The sequence below is a fragment of the Myodes glareolus genome, chromosome X (assembly GCF_982192425.1).
Source record: "Myodes glareolus chromosome X, mMyoGla1.1, whole genome shotgun sequence".
Taxonomy (NCBI): Eukaryota; Metazoa; Chordata; class Mammalia; order Rodentia; family Cricetidae; genus Myodes; species Myodes glareolus.
Genome location: NC_142053.1, coordinates 132,839,883 through 132,854,511, shown reverse-complemented (window position 1 = coordinate 132,854,511; position 14,629 = coordinate 132,839,883). Strand labels below are relative to the sequence as shown.

Below are 14,629 nucleotides of genomic sequence, written 5' to 3'. Positions count from 1 at the left end.
GCAGAGATGTTAAGTAGCCGGACAGTCAAATTACGAAAGGCAGCAAAAGGTTCTAGGGATGAAAAGGCCCCTCTTTCATTAGAAAGAATCCATTGAAACCAGGGCCAAGTATTTTTCTTATTAGTTTTCTGATAAGTCCGATTAGCAAGATTAAAGGAATATCTTCCTAAAGGAGGGGTAAATTCAAAACCTGGTGCAATATGCTTTGACTTATGATCTGGGCTTTGACATGGTGTCCAATGAGGGGGTACCCTAAATTAGGGGCACAATAAGGTAACACTTGTCAAGCGGTGGAATTCCCTAATCCAAAGTGTGAACTTGAAGGCCAAAGCCCTTTCATCAACACCAGTAAGGTAGTAATACTTGTGGCATTACTACCGTTTTTACTGCTGCCTGTGCCTAAGGAAGCACCCGTATTTATTGTTTTCAGTGCTTCCGTGAGCATGGCAAAAGGCACATGATTATCGGTCAATGGGTCAAGCCAATTACCCACTGACCTATTTTTCAACCATATACATAGGTTAGAATTATTTTCAAGAGAAAAATATAAGGCTCCTTGAAGAGGAACATCAGTTGCATTATACATAGCCATGCTAGGGTCTAAATTTACGCAGGGTAAGCCTAATAGAATGAACAGGTATAGGAATTGACCATGCTTTTGCTATGGCCCACAAGATTTGTTCATTGACCTGGATCAACAACGGGGACATCAGGACCGTCACCATCAGTAGGATCACAGTCTGAGGCTTCATCTTGCTTGTCGTTCCTCTGCACTTGTACTTTTCTCACCAAGCGCTCCAGTACCCAAATAGGGTCCAAATGATCCTGTGGAAAAACACAAACAGAGCCTTGTGCCCATGCCAGCACGGGATCAGGGCCATGCCAGACCCCTGTCAGAGTGTCCTTCCATTTTATCAATCCTTTTAAAGGACTGGATGGGCAAGAATGCCTGTCCGCTGCAGACTGATTGGTATTATCCAAGTATAAAAAATTAAGTGTAATAAGGCTAAGGAAAGTCTATTCTTAGGGGTCTGTTGATGACCTATTCCCCCTTTTTGTTTTTGAAGCAATTCCTTTAAGGAGCAATGAGCACGCTCTACAATGCCTTGGCCTTGTGGATTATAAGGCAGTCCATGTATGAGTTGAACACCCATGCGTTGGCAGAAGGAAGTGAACTTTTGTCCCGTATAAGCGGGACCATTGTCTGTTTTTAGTTGCTGGGGTTTTCCCCAGGCAGCCCACGTTTCTAGACAATGAGCAATCACTTGGGTTGCCTTTTCACCTGTCATGGGTGTGGCATGGATAATGCCAGAGCACGTATCCACGGAGACATGTATGCATTTTACCTTGCCAAACTCAGAGAGATGGGTAACATCCATCTGCCAAAGTTTAAGGGGGAGTAATCCACGCGTATTGACCCCCAAAGTTTGAAGGTGATGATGTATGACACATTGTGGACAATCCACAACCACCTTGCGTGCATTAGCATGGGAAATGGCAAATTTTTGTTGTAGGGTTTGGCGTTAACATGAAACTCTTTATGAAAATCATGAGCCCTCTGCAGGGCAGAGGAAAAAAACATCCATTCTTGTCTGGTACACTGATCAACCTTGTCATTGCCGGCAGCCAGAGGGCCTGGCAAACCTGTATGTGCACGAATGTGCTGTACAAAGAAAGGATTCTTACGTTGCTAGAGTAATAGCTGTAATTGTGTAAATAGCTTATGTACCGGGCTGGAGGATTTAATAGGTCCAGTGCACTCAAGGTATTTTAAGGCGGAAGCCAGCACCATCTTTTATGTGTGGCTCCACGCAGCTCTCCATACACTAGAAATATAGCTATCTAGTCTTTGACTACCTCAGAGGCCCAAGAAGGAAGTAATATTAACTGAGTAAGCAGGAAGTGCAAGCAAGTGACTTTCAAAACATGTGAGAAATTATAGAAACAGCTGGCTGCCTGGACAGTCACCCAAATTTCCTCTGCAATGCTAGGGCATCCATCTTCAGTCTTGCAATGGTAGTGCACTAATTCACACCGTGCCCACAGCTGAGAGATGTCTCACAGTGTGCCTTGTGGTGTTGCCGTTTTTCGTGGGTTTTCACAGTTTCAGTTATGGGTAGCAAGCAATCCATGTCTGTAGTATGAGGGCTGGCTTGTTGGGGTTTCTGTCCTTCCCAGTACCCCAACAGCCGGCAAGCAACAAAGAAAAATTACACACAGGACTCCATAAGGTTATAAACTGATTGGCCCATTAGGTCAGGCTTCTTGTTAACTCTTATAACATATATTACCCCATTATCCTTATCTATGTTAGCCACATGGGCTCAGTACCTTTCTCAGTGTGACAGCTTACATGTTGCCTCTTCGGTGGTCTGCGCAGGAGTGGCTGAGAGAGAGCTTCTGCTTCCAGAATACTCCCAGTCTCTTTGCTCCACCCCTACTTCCTGTCTGGCTTTCCTGCCTATACTGCCTGCCTGGCCAATCAGCGTTTTATTAAAATATGATTGACAGAATACAGATAATTCTCCCGCACCATTTCCCTCTTTTTTTTTTTAAACAAAGGAAAATACCCATAATCCATTTGTTGGGAACATGGGCGTAGTATTTCAAGCTACTTCCTGCTGGTTGGGGGCGCTGATAGTCTTAAGGAGGCCTAAAGAAAATTTAGAGTTATAATCAAGTCATGACTGGAGTATCCTGTGAGTCTCGATCATCTCAGGCAGCAGTCTTGGATCAGTTCTGGATGTAGACCTCTGTCATCTGGGCCATCTGTTCCTATCGGAGATTTTTCAGGTGGCCTCCCTTGGTCAAAGGTGATTATTCTTAACCCTGAATAAATCCAGAGTCTCTCGTTTTCTGTGGAAACAAAAGCAAAATCTCTTCTCCAAAGTAACATACCTTTTGACTTCAGTTTTGAAGCCAAGGTATTTTCAAAATTCCTATCTTGGGTTAGTTCAGCAGCATTTATAAACAAAAGTCTTTTAGCAGTTGTTGCTCCTTCCTCAGCAATCAAACAATTTAAAGAGAGCATAATAGCATACAGTATGAAGATTCTCTGTGCATTTTCCATCTTTATGTGGCTTTATTTTAACCTCTATTTCTTTTATTTTTACTTTTACTTTTTGAGACAGGATCTTTGTATATCTTTGTCCTGGAATAACACTGTAGACCAGGCTGTCTTTGAACTCAGAGATCCTCCTGTCTCTGCCTCCCCAGTGCTGGGATTAAAGGTGTATGCTACCACACCTTGAACTCACAGAGATCTGTCTCTGCCTCCCAGGCATTGGGATTAAAGGCGTGTACTACCACACCTTGAGGTCACAGAGGTCAATCTACCTCTACCCCTTGAAGTCACAGAAGTCAATATGCCTCTGCCTCCCAGGCATTGGGATTAAAGGTGTGTACCACCACACCCAACTACTCTCTTTCTTTCCTTTTAACTTTAAGAACTTTAACTTTTAGCCTGTATATACACACTATAAACCATTTAGAGGTTTTCTTCCTCTTTGAATCTCTCTTTACTGTATATTTTTCTTTTTCTGACCACATGAGCCATTAATTTACTAAGCAATATGGAGAGTCGTGGCTTTGACGGCTAGATCCAGCTCATTCCTTAGCTTTTCAGCCTCAAGGCTGAGGTACCAGCCAGAGCTGTGTTCACTGACACAACTCTATGGCGTTTCAAGGTCCTTGCCAGCAAGCAAGCTGCAGCATTCTGCTCACAGACCACACTCAGTCGGACTGCCTGTCTGAAAGAGTCAGAGTTTGCTCTGGCAGGACAGCCCAGATAGCCGGCATTTTAAAACAGCGCAGCTTTTTTCCTGCTACAGCTGAAAACCCGAAAAGCATGAGTTCAGCTTTTCATCAACATCGTTTAAGTCTTTCGTGGCAGGACCTCTTAGTGAGCTGCAAGGTTTTGCAGCTAAAGCTGAGTCAGGAAGCCTCTCTTAGATGAGAGCCTTGCTTGCCTCTAGCAAGCAAAGTAGACCCGAGAAATTGCTGCTACCAACAAAACATGCTTTACTCTATTCTTTCCCAAGCTTTCTCAGGCTTTTTGTGGATTCTGTTATCCACACATTGGCGCCATATGTAGTATGAGGGCTGGCTTGTTGGGGTTTCTGTCCTTCCCAGTACCCCAACAGCCGGCAAGCAACAAAGAAAAATTACACACAGGACTCCATAAGGTTATAAACTGATTGGCCCATTAGGTCAGGCTTCTTGTTAACTCTTATAACATATATTACCCCATTATCCTTATCTATGTTAGCCACATGGGCTCAGTACCTTTCTCAGTGTGACAGCTTACATGTTGCCTCTTCGGTGGTCTGCGCAGGAGTGGCTGAGAGAGAGCTTCTGCTTCCAGAATACTCCCAGTCTCTTTGCTCCACCCCTACTTCCTGTCTGGCTTTCCTGCCTATACTGCCTGCCTGGCCAATCAGCGTTTTATTAAAATATGATTGACAGAATACAGATAATTCTCCCGCACCACATGTCTGTCCCCGCTGGGGACACAGAAGGCCTTAATGTCCTTCTTCAGCTCATGCCCTTACTCCACCTGTGTCTTCCAGCTCCCCTTTTATGGGAGCTTTCTAACTACTGTCAGCACACACTGCTACTGCTGCCAACAAGATTGGTCAGATTCATGAGGCGGCCTTTTCAGTTCCAGCCTTTGGTTCCCCTCTGCAGCTTTGTGGAACCCTCACCCCTTATTCTCAAAGGAGCGAGAAGAAATTTCCTAGTAATATGTTTTCCCAGGACGATAGTGGTCGTTCCCTCTCCCACCTTGGAGATTCTGAGCACAAGGTTACTTAGCTAAGCCCAGCCAGCCACTTTGTACAGACTGATAAAGATGGCCTAACTCAAGAACAGTGGCCTTGCGCTAAGAACAAGGAGAAAGCTGAATTAACAGAATGGGAGGGAACAAAAGTCATTGTACCCGTGCCAAAGCAGCTTCAAAGATTCTCTTTGTAGCTATGCCTTTAAAAGCTTACCCCACAGAGGAGATACAACTCCTCTCTCTACCTCTCTGTAACAGGGATGGAAATGAGTTCCAAATATGTTTGTATTATGCTGATTAAACCTTGCTTATTACAGTCTGGGTCTCTCTGATGGTCTCTCTCTGGGGGTCGTAATCTGGGCACAACAGCTTGTGGCATGGCGGCTCAGCCACAGGACGGATCACGCCTCTAGGTCGCTCTTATTATTAATCTTAAATTCCCTGCATCTCAAAATTGTGGCTTTTTCATACAACATGTGACCACTGCCATTTTGACTGAGGTTAGGTGACTTTACCATCATGTCAACTGAGGCCAAGTAACTTCACCTCCATCTTAACTGAGTGGCTTTTTCATACAACATGTGACTGCTGCCATTTTGACTGAGGTCAGGTGACTTTACTGCCATCTTAACTGAGAGCCAGGTCAGGTAACCAAATCCTGCCATCTTTATACTCTGCCTGGTTCCCCAGTTTACTTATATTTTTGTCTCTAAATTCCTCTTGCTGACTCTGTTGCGTGTGTGTTTTGTGCGGTGACATGCCTTTGGTAGGGCCCACCAAATCATCCACTTAAGCCAATTCCTGTTCACTCTGTGTGTGTGTGTGTGTGTGTGTGTGTGTTCATACATAAAATGTAAATGTACCTATGTTTACTGTTAAATGTTATAATTGTCTGTTCATTGTATCTCACTTCAGACTACAAAAACAAGTCTCATGTTTTAAAATGGAATGTACTTTTAAATCTCATACAAAAATACTTTATATTTAATCCAACCCTCATTTCAAATATATTAAGATTTCTCTACTGTTGTCAGTTCTGCCATTAACCTTCTATTGCAAGCAGTATTTTCTTCTTTCTGTCTTTTTACGAGTATAAATCTTACCTTTTAAGAGACAGTACAGTCAAGCTCAGAGCCAGCTTTCTGGGTATATTCTATACAGCAGCTGTACCTAATAAACAGCTCTCAACTGCTCAGAGATCTAGGGAATGTGGCATTTAAAAATTTATTTATACATTTTTATTGATATTTATTGAGCTCTACATTTTTCTCTGCTACCCATCCCTGCCTCTCCCCTTTCCCCTTCAATCCTCCCACAAGGTCACCCTGTTCCCAATTTACTCAGGAGATCTTGTCTTTTTCTACTTTCTACATCCCATATAGATTAAATCTATGTGAGTCTCTGTTAGTATCTGCTTTGTTGTCCATATTCTCTAGGATTGTGGTTTGTAGGCTGGCTGTCTTTGCTTTATGTTTATAATTCACTTATGAGTGAGTATATGCGATAATTGTCTTTCTGGGTCTGGGTTACCTCACTCAAAATAATGTCTTCTAGCTCCATCCATTTTCCTGCAAAATTCAAGCTGTTATTTTTTTCTGCTGTGTAGTACTCCAATGTGTAAATGTACCACATTTTTCTTATCCATTCTTCGGTTGTGGGGCATTTAAGTTGTTTCCAGGTCCTGGCTATGACAAACAAAGCTGTTATGTACATAGCTGAGCACATGTCCTTGTGGCACGATTGAGCATCCTTTGGATATATACCCAAAAGTGGTATTACTGGGTCTTGAGGAAAGGTGGTTTCCAAATTTTCGGAGAAATCATCACACTGACATCCGAAGAAGTTGTACCAGCTTGCATTCCCACCAGCAATGCAGAAGTGTTCCCTTTTCCCCACAACCTCTCCACTAGGCCTCCCACCAGTCAGCTTTCTCCAATCAGCTCCCAGACTAATTTTTTCTACACCAATCAACCCCAGATTAATCCTTCCTCTCTGGAATTCCCCTAACTCTGCTTAAAAGAAGCTTGTGGCCTTCCTTGGGTGTCACCAAGAGTCACCCTAATGTTGAAAATAATAAATTACTCTTTTTATTGCACACATGGCTGTTGGTCTTCTTTAGGGGATTCTCTCTGACCCTAAGAATTCTGGGCATCAATTTCTTCCTTTCTTTTTCTTTTCTTTTTGAGTCAGAGTTCCTCTGTATAACAGCTCTAGATGTCCTGGATCTCGATCCGTAGACCAAACAGGCCTTGAACTCACAGAGATCTGCCTACCTCTGCCTCCTGAGTATTGAGAGTAAAGGCATGCACCACTACCGTCTGACATCTGGACATCAATTTTAAAAATACATGATATCCATATTCATGTTTTTCAAGGTGAGAGGATTTTTTTTCTTTTATGAAACAGTGTCTTGTAGCTGAGAGGGCCTTGACCCTGCTGTAAAGCTGAGGGTGACATTCAATATTTGATATTCCTGCCTCCGTCTCTATGGTGATAATTTCAGGTATATATCATTATCCTAGTTTATTGCTATGCATTCAAGGGTTTTCTGAATACTAGGCAAGCACACTCACAGTGTAGGGTAAAAGGGCCAAAGAAAGAACACCCTGACCCCCTCTTGACCCCAAGACCAGAACCAAAGGGAAAACACCCTGATCCTGACTTGACCCTCATACCAGGGCCAAGGAAAAAACTCTCTGACCCTGATTTGACCCCAAACCAAGACAAGGGCCAAGCAACAGAATCCCATAAACACTAAGTTTGATCCACGTTCAGGTCACAAAAAAAAAAAAAATCCCACCAATTCCAGGCTACCTAGAAAGCTCCACCGCTCTCCCACACTCCAAGACACTCTATAAAAACTCTGCCTTCTCTTCAGTTCCTTGCTGCTCCTCACCTGACCAGAGGCAGCCACCCTCCTGGTTTTTCTCCCTGCCAGTAAATCTCATTTGTGAGGTTTGTTGTTCAGTGTAACTTTGTGGTATTCCTTGGCTCCTCACGGCCAGGATACATTTCCCTTCAGAGCTGTAAAACTTACATTGTGGAGACCTTTCCCCCCACCATAACAGAGCTGTAACACTTCTATTGGGGCACCCTATCCCTTCAGAGCTGCAACACTTTCACATAGTCCCTGAAAATGTGAGTTTGTACATCAACTTGACACTTTAATTTTGCTGAAAACAAACAAATTTATTTCAAATAGCAGTCAAACAGAAACAGAAGATCAGTGAACTTGCTTCAAAAGCAACGTGGACATCAGTTCTAATGACCAGAGGAAGACCCCATGGCAGTGGGGACATCCCAGTTCAGTCCACATGAAGCTTTAGGACAGGCTGAGCTTTTCGAAGAGGTACTCAGTCAAGTCGTTCTCTGGGGCCCCCATCTGGCGCAAGTTGGTCAGATATTGGTTCACCTCCTTCAGAACTTGGACCTGCTGATTCAGACAGCTTTGCTCCAGGAAGTTGCAGAGGTAGGCGTTGCCTTTTCCTTTGGCCAATTCGTGCAGGTTCAGCAGGCTCTGATTGATGGTCATCTCCATGTGGAAGGCGTACTCCATAGCCTGGATGCCCCCATGCCAACTGTCGCGGTCTCGTCCCGAGATGTTACGAAGGTCGATGCAGCCTCCACACTGATTCTGCAGGATCATGAACATCTCGGCACTGGCCTTGTGGTCGTGTGACTTGCTCAAGGAGAAACGCTTCAAGTTCTCTTGGCCCACGTCATCACGGTCGAAGTAGAAGGCCATAGATAAGTACACAGAGGAGGCAGAGAGCTGCAGCTGAATATAGTTATTGACAGCGTCCTCACAGTCACAGTCATAGTTCTGTCCCATTTGTGAGGATGCTTCAGCCATGGTGGGCGCTTGAACACCACAACAATCTCAACAACTTCTGTACCTGATCAGAGGAGCAGGGTGATGAGGACAGGCGGAGTCCCTGGGTCCCTCAGAAGACAGGAAGTCCCCAGTGGAGCTCAACAGAGAAGCCTCTGGAAGCTCTGAGGAAAGTCCAGGGCAACCCGGGAAATGACTATTGGCGCCTGAGGATGACGTCATTTTGGCGCCAGGGCTTAGAGTGGGGAGGGAGCGGGTCAAGAACGCTCATTTGCATAGCAGCAGGGCCTGCTGGGCCCTGACTGACATAAGCCATGTTTTAAAGGGTTCTATGAATAAAGTCCAAAGTTTTAGGCTAAATCCTCTGGATGCTTTAAAAACAGTTTCTCTGAATATCTCCACAATGTTTTTTTCTCTCAACATTCTGCCGTTTGCTTTCCATAAGTCAACTTCATATCGTAAGGCTTTATTTGAATGACAGCTCTCATCACAGGCCTCAGGTAGTATTTACCTGGCCCTAGGCTGAAGGGTCATCAGTGCAGAGTGTGCTTAGTAAACCAGGCCACTGTGTGATGACCTTAACTTCTTTCTTTCTTTTCTTTTTTCTTTTCTTTCGGATTTTTAAGATAGAGTTTCTCTGTGCAGTCCTGGCTGTCTGGAAACTCGCTTGAGTCACCACCGCCTGGCAACCTTAACTTCTACATAGGATGTTAAAATAGTTTTTCAATAATAAAAGTAAAAACTGTTTTCATTAATATAGAGGGTGGCTGAGTAAACAGACATTTTGATGTCTTTCTATGAGTAATATAATCAATCATGACGAGTCAATGTCCTCCAACATTATTCTATTGCCACTGCTATGAAAAATAAGGCTTTTAATTATTAAATTAAATGAATAAAGTTTTTAAGAGTCCATTTTTGTCTTTATTATGAGTATATGTGCAAGTATTAAATTAAATGATCTTTTAAGAAGGTTAATATTGTGTTTAGTTCACAACTAAAACAAATGATGTGCTATTTCTTTAAGTAGACTATAATCCAGTTAGTCAATATAGTATTTAAAGCATATATCATACACATTAGGGAATGACTGTCTTAAAGTAGAGGGTTTCATAGATATATACTCACCGAAGAAAATGCAATTTCTTACATCCGTTTGAAAACTATTTTCATAGTCCATCAACATACTTCCTATAATATAATCTTAAAGTGACTACAATAAACCCAGTAAATAATTGTGAAGAATTTGTGTTTGCTTTCATAAGAGTTGTTGCAATTATTAATTGTTAATCCTTCAACCTTACCTAGAAATGATGAAACATGACTTTTTTTCTTGACTAAAGCACAATATTATTTAAAACTGACAATTTCTTCTCTTATATTTTAAAAAAATCACATGAAGATTGTCTTAGTCAGAGGTCTATTGCTGTGAAAAGACATCATTTCCATGACAACTCTTAGAAAAGAAATCTTTTAATTGGGGCTTGCTTATAATTTCAGATGTTCAATCCATTTTCATCATGGGGAAACACGGCAGAAAAGTGGCTAAGAGACCTGTTTGCAGCAGGGAGAGCCACTGGGTCTGATATGGGCTTCTAAAACCTTCAAAGCTGAGCCAGAAGTGCTATTCTCTGGGACCTTCCCAGGTGGACAGAATCCAGGCCCCCCAATTCCCTAAGCTTTTCTGGTCGTCCATCAGGGTGTGTTCCTGCCGCTGGGTTTTCTTTATCCCATTCCATCCTGTCCCGAAGCCTGCCTTTTTGCATGTGAGGTCCTTGCAACCCTGTAACACAGCCTGCTTCAGTGCCAACAGGATCTGAGATGTGGGTCAGCACCCACAAGCATGGACAGCCAGATACCCCATTGTCAAGGACCTTACCAGTGGACCAAAACATAGGGACCCCTACACAACTCCCTAGCTTTTATTCCCAGCCAGCTGAGAGTGTCCCTACTGCTGGGTTTTCCCCCAACCCACCCTACCCCCAAGCCTGCCTTTTGCCTGTGAGGTCCTTGGAATCTTCAAACACAGCCTGATCCAGTGCTGAGTGGATTTAAGAGAGGGAAGACCAAAAAAAAAAACTCCCAAGTATTCAGTCAGCCACAGCAAAGATTGGACCAAGATGCCAAGACTCTGCTGGTCTAATTTGAAGGAAAAGGTGGGTAGGCGCCAATGTAAGAAATCCACCAAAATCCTGAAAGCAGCATGGTAACACCAGAATCCAGCGAACACACAATAGAAAGACTTGAACATGTTAACCCAGAAGAAGTAGAAGAAAACGACTTTAAACGTAACCTTATGAAAATGATGGAGACGTTTAAACAGAAAGTGAGAAACTCCCTGAAAGAAATGGAAATGAAGACAAGCAAAAAGTTAGAAGAAATTAGTAAATCCCTCAAAGATACCCAAGAAAACCAAGAAAAAGCAAACAAACAGTAAAAGAAACAATAGTTCAAGATTTGAAGACCGAAATGGAGGTAATAAAGAAAACACAAACTGAGAGAAGGCTGAATATGGAAAATCTGGGTAAATGAACAGGGACTACAGAGACAAGTATAACCAACAGAACACAAGAGATAGAAGAAAGAATATCAGACGGTGAAGATACTGTACAGGAAATTGACTCAATGATCAAAGAAAACATCAAATCCAACAAATTCTTAACACAAAACACCTAGGAAATCTGAGACACCGTGAAAAGACCAAATCCAAGAATAATAGTGGTAGAAGAAGGAGAACTCCAGCTCAAAGGCCCAGAAAATATATTCAACAAAGTTATACAAGAAAAATTTCCCAACCTAAAGAAGGATATTCCTATGAAAGTACAAGAAGCTTACAGAACACCAAATAGACTGGATCAAGAAAAAAAATCCACTCGTCATATAATAATCAAAACACAAAACATATAGAATAAAGAAAGAATTTTAAGAGCTGCAAAGGAAAAAGGTCAAGTAACATATAAAGGGAAACCTATCAGAATTACACCTGACTTCTCAATGGAAACCATGAAAGCCTTGGATAGATGTGCAGCAGACACTAAGAGACCATGAATGCAAGCCCTGACTACTATACCCAGCAAAGCTCTTTCACCATCGATGGAGAAAACAAGATATTCCAGTACAAAAACAGATTCAAACAATACGTATCCACAAACTCAGCCTTACAGAAAGTACTAGAAGGAAATGGCTTGTAAAGTGTCTCAGATAAAGTACATCAGTTAAGTATATTTGTGGATGTGCTCCAAAACGGGAGTGAGGGGGTAAGATGATATAAAATTGTGAAATCAAAATCCTCAAGGAGATATGAACACCTGTTAAATACTTAATATGTAAATACTTGGCAGATGTTAAATGAAATGGCAAATGTGATGAACAGTTCAAAGAAGAGTAAAAACTAGAAACAGGAATACTGATTGGGAACATTAAGGTGACTATATCAATTGAGAGAAAGCTAGAGTCTGATACATAACCTGGAGTTTCATCCTCTGGGTAGGAGTTTTCCATTGACACATAGGTCATGTCAGAATATAAAAATCAATGGAAAGGGTTCCCATAAAAAGAGGATGTAATCAGGTGGGTTTCGTGGCTTGCATGTAATTCCAGCTGTGAAAGATCTCTCAAGCAAGGTGGCTAGTAAGAGTCTCTGTATTGGTGAGCTCTTACTTGAATTGAGAGATCTTGTCTCAGTTAATAAGATAGAAAGGTGATCAAGAATGATTCCAGATAACAAATTCAGGCCACACACACACACACACACACACACACACACACACACAGAGGCACCCACACACATGTAACATGTGCACATGTATCTGTATAACACACACATGAAGAGGTGAGCAGTTTCCTAATATGGGCATTTCTGTGCAGACCATCAGAGCTCAGTGGATACCAGTGACATCATAAAGTCTGCATTGTAACAAAGGCCTGTCCTGAAGAGATAAATACATGTGTAGTTCAGAGGCTTGGTTATTTTGAGACAACCAGGCCAGAAGAGCCGTGGAGTTCATCCGATCTCTTCAAGCAAGCGTCATGGCTGGAAGAAGACACAGAGGCTCCTGCAGAAGCAACACCTCCAGAAGACGCAACACCTCCAGCAGACGCAACATCTCCCGCTCCACCAGAGCAGAGCTCCAATTTCCTGTTAGCCGGGTAGACCACTACCTGCGAGAGGGCAACTATTCCCGCCGCCTGAGCTCTTCCGCCCCAGTATTTCTAGCCGGTGTGCTCGAGTACATTGCTTCGAACATCCTTGATCTGGCTGGTGAGGAGGCCCACGCCAACGGCAGGAAGCGCATCTCCCCAGAACACGTGTATCAAGTGGTAGAGAACAACCAGCAGCTCCACGAACTCTTTGGAAACCCCAGATCTCTGGGTGAAGAGATGTCAGAACTCAGTGAGGACTGATGGTGCCTAGGTCTCGAAGGTTGGAAGATCTACCACCCCTTCAACCTCAACCAGTCACAATGTTGTTCTAGCTGGGGGACTAATCAAACATGCTATTAAAGCATCTAAACTGAAGCCAGTGGTTCTGACTCTTTTTCGTTTGTCGTTTGGGCTAGAGACATACCCAGGAGGGTGGTGGTGCGTTTGGCGCTGTGGACAGTATTGGGGATTTGATTTCCAGGGGAAATTTCTAACGGGGGACTGTGTGAGCAGTGGTCTTGGTGGGAGGAAGTGGTCAAGGGAGAAAGTAGAGGTCTTGATAAGAGAAAGGGGTCCTGGTGAGGTGTGAACACAGGTGGCCCTAGGAGGATTTGGCTGTGGTAGAGGGCAGAGAAGCAGGCCTGGGAGGTTGTGAGCATGGGAAACCTTGGGAGCCTAGAAATTTGGGTTGGGCCTCCCAGGTACATTGGATTCCCAGTGCAATGGTGTTAACTGGAGGGGGGTGGATGAAGACATGGACTGGGGAGGAAATGCTTCTTTGGAGGGAAGATCTCAGGTCAGAAGTCTTGGGATAGAGGAGACCATGGAAAGTGGAACACCGTTGGCATGAGCTTCCAGGGTCAGGAGTGTTCACGGAGCACTGAACAGTGATGGTGAAACCAGAAGGAAATGCGCAAACTAGGAAATATAGTCTGTGTTTTCTTTTAGATTTTAATTTTTTTGCCTTCTTCTGAAAGGTTTACACACGGATTAGTAGGTATAGTACTAAGATGCTGTGTGGAATATATGTATAAATGCTTTTATATCATTCTTTTCTTTTTTTCTTGGGAAAAGGTCTCTCTACATAGCACTGGCTGTCCTGACACTCACTATGTAGACCAGGTTGGCCTCAAACTCACAGAGGTAGACCTGCCTGCATCTCTCAATGTCTGGGACTCTCAAGGTCTGGGACTCCAGTCTTTGGCACACTGGTAAACTAAATAACAATAGTATAAAAATGCTATTACCTAACATATAATTCAAGCGGAACATTAATGAATCTATAAAGATCTTCAGTTGTGAGCTGAATGTGAGTGTCATTCTCAGAAGGAGGCTGTGGGTTGTCAGTGGTGGTGTATGTCATAGAGCAATGCAGTGTCATCAGAGGCTGAGCCTGTGTCTCAAGTGTTTTCTGAATTATATATAAATCCTGTCCCAGATGTTTCACAGAAAGTCCATGAGATTATTATTAACACTCTCTAGTGCTGCTTGCACGTAGCTCTACGACCCAAATCAAGTGTACCAACAATCTATGCCCCTGCCTGTGAATGTCCACACTTGAAGTTTTCACTGTTCATCAGGTCCTGGTATGCCCCCCTATGCTGCTGTTGGCCCTTTAGACAGGACTTCTCAGAGGATGTCCAGTCAACTTTCACAACAGCATCAGAAGACTTCAGTTTCAGGTCCCAGTGCACCACTTTCTTTCCATGTGATCTTGGACATTCCCTGTTTCCTCTGGGCAGGGAGTTCTTCATGTGGAGCTTAGAAGATAAGAATCTCCCCTCTTTGGTTTCCTGTAATAGCTGCATAGTCCTTCCCTGTCCCCGCATGCTCAGGCCACTTTTCCAAAAAGCATCTAGCTGTGCCTGGTGCTCAGT

At 43.2% G+C, this 14,629-nt stretch overlaps 2 protein-coding genes across 2 annotated transcripts; one reads left to right on the top strand and one right to left on the bottom strand.

Moving 5' to 3' along the window:
- Positions 1–7,946: 7,946 nt before the first annotated feature.
- On the bottom strand, positions 7,947–8,801 carry LOC125417931 (ferritin heavy polypeptide-like 17E). Its single transcript, XM_048461519.3, has one exon. It carries the CDS (start codon positions 8,628–8,630, stop codon positions 8,100–8,102), a length of 531 nt encoding a protein of 176 aa, XP_048317476.3. The 5' UTR covers positions 8,631–8,801; the 3' UTR covers positions 7,947–8,099.
- Positions 8,802–12,562: 3,761 nt separating this feature from the next.
- Positions 12,563–13,127, top strand: LOC148117505 (histone H2A-Bbd type 1-like). Its single transcript, XM_087902823.1, has one exon. The coding sequence runs from the start codon at positions 12,639–12,641 to the stop codon at positions 13,011–13,013; it is 375 nt and encodes a 124-aa protein (XP_087758949.1). The 5' UTR covers positions 12,563–12,638; the 3' UTR covers positions 13,014–13,127.
- The last annotated feature ends 1,502 nt before the right edge of the window (positions 13,128–14,629 follow it).